Source organism: Olea europaea, chromosome 12 (assembly GCF_002742605.1).
Source record: "Olea europaea var. sylvestris chromosome 12, O_europaea_v1, whole genome shotgun sequence".
In the NCBI taxonomy this organism is placed as follows: domain Eukaryota; kingdom Viridiplantae; phylum Streptophyta; class Magnoliopsida; order Lamiales; family Oleaceae; genus Olea; species Olea europaea.
Genome location: NC_036248.1, coordinates 10,508,197 through 10,515,835, shown reverse-complemented (window position 1 = coordinate 10,515,835; position 7,639 = coordinate 10,508,197). Strand labels below are relative to the sequence as shown.

The following is a 7,639-nucleotide window of genomic DNA, read 5'->3' as shown; positions in this document are numbered from 1 at the left end:
ATGCAAATTTATCATGACATGGATAATGTAACATTAGATTTCCAGTTGTTCACTTCATGATATATGTTTGGTCAAAAATCTACCGCCAGGTCACACGTAAAAAGGTCATTTTCACACTTAAGTTGTACGAGTTAGAATAAACTGATGTAACAGAATATATATGGCAGATAATCTTCCAAATATCCGTTTCCTCCTTCTAGTCTTCAGAAATAAAAAACCAGCTCATGCCAACATTGTCGATTATCTTCATGCTTATGCAATTACCAAAAGCATCTAAAAGTATTTGAAGGGAAGAAATTAAAAAGGGCCAGGAAAGGCACAGAGAGACTACAGAACAGTCACACTCCACAATCTCATCGTAAGTTTTCTTCCTCACCTATTGATAAAAATTAAAAATACACTATGTAGATTTTCTTAATTGGTCAAGAAGCAAAAACCTTGAACTCACTAAAATGATTTGGCTTAAGGCAAAATGCAATTGGAACACAAGACAACATATCACTTCAGAAAACTACCTCCACTGTTGGGGACAGGAGAAGGTGGGTATATGCCAAGATCATCATCATCAATAAAGTCAGCCTCCTCATCTTCATCTTCAGAATCATAATTCATTAAATCATCCTCCTCTTCTGAATCAGAACCCACGATATTCTCTTCATAAGAATCACTTAAATCATAGTTAAAGAAATAAAGCAAAAACAGCTAAAAAAAAATCCTAAATACACACTTTAATTCTTGATCCATTTAAAAAAATGTTAATATGTGAAGAAGCATACATTATACACTAACAAGAATAAGAAGTATAAGTTAAGCAACAGCAAAAGAAGGATACGACCCAGAATCATCTCGAACCTTATCCTGATCATTTTCACCGTAGAAGAACCCGGATAGATGAACGCTGTGAGGACCAATAACTGAGAAGGTAACTTCATCCTCCTCCTCAAACTCAAGATTCAATGCGCAAGTCTCGAGTCTTTCTGGTAACAACGAGCACAAGTAAATGGGACTTTTATATCCCACATTACACTGCACTTTGCTCTTCTTAGTTGAAGAACCGCTACCCAGTGTTGCCTAAATATAAACCACACAAGAAACCAATATTTCATGATCAAGGGAAAAACAAAAGTCATAGGCAAAGCCAGAAAATAACAGCCTTAGAACTTTATAATATTGCAAAAAACATGATATTTCAGGAGTTAACCATTAACATAAATCCATAATCAAACTCTGTGCGTGTGTAGTGACAAATGGGCAACTCGAAGGTCTCAAATTTATATAAATTAAACAAAGCTTTTAAGAAAATTAAAAAGATGCCATCAAAACATAAGAAAAATTACATAAAAGTATTAGAAAGTAAGGTTTAAGATTTGATAACAAACCTGAGATATATGAAGTCTTCCCCTCTCATTTTCGTACCGGTGGATATACGGTTTGCCTGGTTTTACTTCGATTCCTGGTTACAAAGTCAATCATAAAATAGAAATAAAAAATTAATTTTATGGTTGTGTAGAAATATTGGTTTGTTTGGTTATGATTATGTCTGTGTAAGTTAGCTTACCCCAGAAGGCCATTGGTGGGTGGAATAGCAGCGCAGTACTCTAAAACCAGAGAGGAGAGTTAAACGGTGCAGTTCGGGAGCCTTTAAAACCCTAACTCTGAAATATTAGGGTTCTAGAGGCACGGAAAAGCGTCTTCTTAGGCGAAATTATGAGACGTTCATGTTGCAAAAGGTTTTGCATATTTTAACTCAAATTTAGTGCTTGTGGCGATTTTAAATCAATTAAAATTAATTTTTTGATCGTTATCTTATTATTTTAATTATTATTTTTGAATTCTTTTCTTAGAGGTAGAGCCTACTTTATTTATAATGGTCAAAAAATTAATTCTCAAAATTCCTACCAAACAAACACTTAGCATTGATTGGTGTAGATCAGATTAAAATTTCTAATTAAAGTCAAATATTAATTTAAAAAAATGTTATGTAGCATCATTAATGCTAAAATGACACCATACGACAGCACGTGATAGATCCCACAACAGTCTCATAACATTATATTTACTTGAATGTATCGTTAATGTCACATACACAAACATATATATTGATGTTTTAGCACTAGCCACGAGTGATATTCGATAGTATTATTCTTAATTTTAATTATATATATTTAATAGAATTCTCAATTTTTGAATCACATATTTTATCAATTTTTATCTAAATCTACTAAAATCTAATATTAACTTACACTAAACAAGGACGTAATATTATCTGGCACTGCAGCTAAATTCATTTACTGCCGTGACCTGATTTTCTATAACTAGAAATTAGATTAACTTCAACATTTCTTTCAGTAAGTGTTTGTCTATAACTATAAATGAGATTAACTTCCAACATTTTCTTTCAGTAAGTGTTAGAATTTACAAATTTAAATAGAGCTGGGCATGGTCCGGTAGAACTGAACCAAATCGAAAATTTCGTGTATTTAGTAAGTGGAACCGTTGGGTCCAAATATAATTATAGAACTGTTCGAGTTCGGTTCCGTTCGATTCAATTCGGTCCAATTTGGTTCTGTACCATAATTACATTTTAAAGATTTACAACAATACTACGTAAATATAACTAATAACATATTTAATCGTAGCTTTTACAAATAAACGAAATCCAATTCAAAAACATATAAATAATAAGTTATCCAATAAAATTAATTCACCAACATATATAAATATCAAAAAGTAGATACTAATACTAAAATATTGGCGATCCATATCAATAATTCAGTTGCTTCAACCTTCAAGCTTACATAAAAAAATTTCTTGAATTAGAAGTCTTGTGAGATGGAGTATCAATCAATCGCCTAATTAATTAATTTGTTAATTCGTTTAGAAAAAATTAAAATAATTTGATTTATTCAATAAAAAAAAATTAGGATGATATGGTTCTTCGATTGTTGGTCTAGAATCGAGAATCGAACCCTACATGTCGGTTCTCGATTTAGATACTGTTTGGATATTTAACTTGAGATGAACCGTCGAGTTCGATTCGATTCAGGAGTTTTGACCAGCCCTAAATTTAAAATTTAACAAAGTATTAAATTCGATTGAATCTTGTGATGAACAATAAGAGACTGCAAGATCTACCCTTAAGAATATAAAGTAAAAAAATCACAAAATTGAGATAATATTATTAGATAGTGATAAAAAAAAATTTGGAAAAATGAAAAAAAGAAGGATATCTTGTTGGAAAAAATTGAGTGAGCGGCTCATTTTTGCACAATTTCGATGGGACCCGTTGGTCTAATGTGGAATGTCAAAGTTGATATGTGTTCTTCTCCGCGAGAACATCGATTTCATGTATTTATTTGCCAAAAATGAATCTCGAGTGAATGAGAAATTAAAACTCAAAGTTGGTCATTGGAAGTTGGTTTTGTGGGAAAAAATGCATTTATCCCACATAGAAAAATCAAGGAAACTCAAACCACTTTATATATGACTATGCTTTGAAGATGTGTAATCATGTGTAGTATAGAGGCTCTCTCCACGTGCGCGCGCAGGGGGGTGCAAATCACGAACCAAAATGGCCTTCGGACCTTGAACTTGGGTGCGGGCGCGACCTGCGCACACGAATGTCGGACCGAACAAAGCAAAAATGGCCCCATCGGAGAGCCCACGTTTTGCCAATTTTTTTTGCCTTCTCCAATGACTTTTGAGTTTCTAAACTGAAAAAACTCCAATGGACTTCCAATGGTCATAGTGTTAATGGGAAGTAACTCCAATGGACTCTCAATGGTCACAATATTAATGGGCAATATGCCTATAAAAAGGCTTATTCTCCAGCAATCTAACACGCTCGAAAATCTCACCTACATTCCTGCATACACAGCTTCTTCTTTTTTCTACATTCCTTGTCCAGTAAGGTCTTGTTCTTGTGGTGATATTGTTCGGATACTAGATCAGTTCGTTGGAGTAGGACCGCGGTGCTCGGATTCTGCTTATTACCGTTGTATCCTGAGAGACAGTCGCTCGAACTGAACCTCCAGCACCTACGGTAAGAGGGCGAAACTGTCTTAAGGAAATTGTGCACGCATAGGCCTCGGTTTGAAATTTGCTGCAGTTTGTGTTTTCTTTCTACAGATTTATTTCATTGCAGTTCGTGTAGCTTCTTTGCAGTTTCAGTTTCCATTTATTTCTGTAGATTATTTTCGCATCAGTTTCCATTTATTTCTGCAGATTATTTTCGCATTACTATTTAATTCATGCAGTTTGTAGTTTCATAGTGTGCAGCTTCCAGATTCATCGTTTACAATTTTAGCCTGCAGTTAACTTATATTTCTGATTTTATGTTACTAAACATTTTTTCAGCCATTGGAAAATTCTGAAACGAATTTTTTTTTTTGATAAATTGAAATCGTTTGTCTTGTGGTTATTAATTTCAATAGTCGGCTATTGCAATTGAATAAAACTTATACAATTGATTTCATCCACTAGCGACTTGTTTTCCTACAAGCTTAAGACAGTTTCTGAATTCGAAAAACAAGATTTGGTTTTTGGTTTAACTGAATTTTGGTTTCTTGGAACTAATATTTGGTTTGTTTTCAGAAATGGCAACCGAATCGAACAACATGGATGTGATCCAAAATGTTCTCATTGGAAATCAGGCTGTGGGTTCTAATGTGGCTCAAGGGCCAAACTCCGTTGTGGCTCAGACTGTGGGTAGAATACCAAGTCATGTTGTAAGCCAAACTGGCCAAACTATAACTGTTCCGATTAATTATGGAGAAAATTCAGAGAAATTCAATGGCTTGAATTTCAAAAGGTGGCAGCGGAAAATGCTTTTTTACTTTACCACCTTGAATCTTGCGAGATTCTTGACCGAAACTACTCCAAAACTTAATGAGGGTGAGGGAGATGTGCAAGCATTGAGTGCACTTGATGCTTGGAAGCATTCGGACTTTTTGTACCGAAATTATATAATGAACAGCCTAGCAGATGTGCTGTATAATGTGTATAGCACCATAAAAACTGCTAAGGAATTGTGAGAGTCCTTGGACCGGAAATACAAAACTGAGGATGCTGGGGCTAAAAAGTTTATAGTCGACAAATTCCTAGACTATAAGATGGTGGACTCCAAAACTGTTATCAGTCAAGTACAAGAACTCCAAGTGATCCTTCAAGAAATTCATGCCGAATGAATGATGTTGAGTGAAACTTTTCAGGTGGCTGCAATTATAGAAAAATTGGCCCCCGCGTGGAAAGATTTCAAAAACTATTTGAAACACAAATGAAAAGAAATGAACGTCGAAGAACTCGTTGTTAAACTTCGAATCGAAGAAGAAAACAAGAGTTCAGAGAAGAAGTGGTTCGATCCTAGTGTAGCCAAAGTCAATGTTGTGGAGCTTGGTCAAAATAGTAAGAACTACAAAAATAAGTCTGGGCCATCCGATGGTAAAAGAACCAAGCAAGGACTGAAAGGTAGAATTGTCAAGAATAAGTTTCAAGGGAAATGTTTCAATTGTGACAAAGTGGGTCAAAAGTCTTCGGAGTGCAGATTACCGAAGAAGAAGAAAGAAGCGAACGTGGTTGACTACATGGCACAAGATGTGTTAGAGTTGAATCTCGCAGCAGTCATTTCTGAAGTAAACATGGTGGGTTCAAACCCTAAAGAGTGGTGGATTGACACCGATGCTACAAGACATGTATACTTTGATAAAGAAATGTTTGATATGTTCGAAGCTGTTGAGAACGGGGAGAAGTTGTTCATGGAAAATTCAGCAACTTCTGAAATCAAGGGTCAAAGAAAAGTGGTCCTGAAGATGTCCTCGGGAAAGGAGCTGAATCTCAACAATGTGCTTTATGTGCCGGAAATTCGCAAGAATTTAGTGTCCAGGTTGCTTTTGAATAAACATGATTTCCGCATTGTTTTTGAGTCAGACAAAGTCATTCTATCAAAAAGTGGAATGTTTGTCGGAAAATGTCATGTTTACGACGGTATGTTTAAACTCAATGTAATGGTTGTGAAACCAAAAATAAATAAAGCAAGTTCTTCTGCTTATTTGCTTGAGTCTTCCAATTTGTGGCATGGTAGATTAGGACACGTTAACTGTGATACTTTACGAAAACTAGTTAACTTTAACTGCATACCTAAGTTCAACAACGATTCCAAACATAAGTGTGAAACTTGTGTTGAAACAAAATTGACAAGATCATCGTTTAAATCAATTAAACAGAACACAGAATCACTAGATTTAGTTCACAGTGACGTGTGTGATCTAAAACTTGTACAAACAAGAGGTAGCAACAAATATTTTATTACTTTTGTTGACGATAGCACAAAATACTGCTATGTATATCTGCTTAAAAGCAATGATGAAGTTATAGAGAAATCTATTCTCTGTAAGAATGAAGTTGAGAATCAACTTAATAAGAAAATTAAAGTGCTGCGAAGTGATTGAAGTGGTGAGTATGAAGCACCATTTGCTGAATTCTGTACACAACACGGAATCATACATGAAACCACCGCCCCTTATTCACCGCAACAAAATGGTGTTGCTGAACGGAAAAATCGTACCTTAAAAGAGATGATGAATGCAATGCTCGTAAGTTCTGGGTTATCTCAGAACATGTGGAGGGAAGCTGTGTTATCAGCAAATTACATTTTAAATAAGGTGCCCCAAAAGAAATAGGAAAAGACCCCTTATGAGTTATGGAAAGGAAGAATGTCTACCTATAAACACTTGCGAGTGTGGGGGTGTCTTGCTAAAGTGGCTGTTCCACCACCAAAGAAGGTAAGGATAGACCCGAAAACTATAGACTATGTCTTCATTGGCTATACACATAATAGCAGTGCGTATCGCTTTCTTGTGCATGATTCAAAAATTTCAGACATACACAACAACACGATAATGGAATCAAGGAATGCTACATTCTTTGAAGAAGTATTTCCATACAGATCCAAAGAGGAAGCAAGCTCCTCTAAACGAACATATGAGACAATGACTGAAAATAGTCAGAACGAAGAATTAGAAGAAGAGACTGAGGTTAGACGCAGCAAACGGGAAAGGACAAAAAAATCTTATGATCCTGATTTTCTGACCTATATGCTAGAATGTGAACCTTAAAGTTATCGAGAAGTAGTGAATTCCTCGGAAAGACCTCAATGGAAAGAAGCCATTGAAAGTGAAATAGATTTCATACTGTAAAATCATACATAGGAGCTAGTGGATCTTCCTCTAGGAAGCAAACCACTAGGCTACAAATGAATTTTCAAAAGGAAAATGAAAGCAGATGGAACTATCGAGAAGTATAAGGTCAGATTAGTAATTAAAGGCTACGAAGGGAAGGTCTTGATTACTTTGATACGTATTCTTCAGTGACGAGAATAACATCTATTAGGATGATACTTGCGATTACTGCTTTGCGAAATCTTGAAATACATCAAATGGATGTTAAAACTACCTTTCTAAATGGAGATCTAGAAGAAGAAATTTACATGAAACAACTTGAGGGGTTTTCGTCACCAAGATAGGAAAAGAAAGTCTGTAAACTGGTGAAATCACTATATGGCTTGAAACAAGCACCAAAACAATGATATGAAAAATTTGACAATGTCATGATTGAGAGTGGATTTAAAATCAATGAATGTGAC

The 7,639-nt window shown here is 35.1% G+C and overlaps 1 protein-coding gene across 2 annotated transcripts in view; it reads right to left on the bottom strand.

Moving 5' to 3' along the window:
- The window catches only part of LOC111405569 (peptidyl-prolyl cis-trans isomerase FKBP53-like), a 6,209-nt gene extending 4,490 nt beyond the window's left edge, over positions 1-1,719 (bottom strand). Inside the window, exons 1-4 of one of the 2 annotated variants that reach the window (XM_023034515.1) lie at positions 1,559-1,719; positions 1,380-1,453; positions 833-1,071; positions 516-667 (exon numbers count right to left, since the gene is read on the bottom strand). In XM_023034515.1, the coding sequence (XP_022890283.1) occupies positions 516-667; positions 833-1,071; positions 1,380-1,453; positions 1,559-1,571 (478 nt within the window). In that variant the 5' untranslated portion in view covers positions 1,572-1,719. The remainder of the gene's footprint in view (positions 1-515; positions 668-832; positions 1,072-1,379; positions 1,454-1,558) is intronic. The other variant, XM_023034516.1, reaches the window with a different exon arrangement.
- Between the last annotated feature and the right edge of the window lie 5,920 nt (positions 1,720-7,639).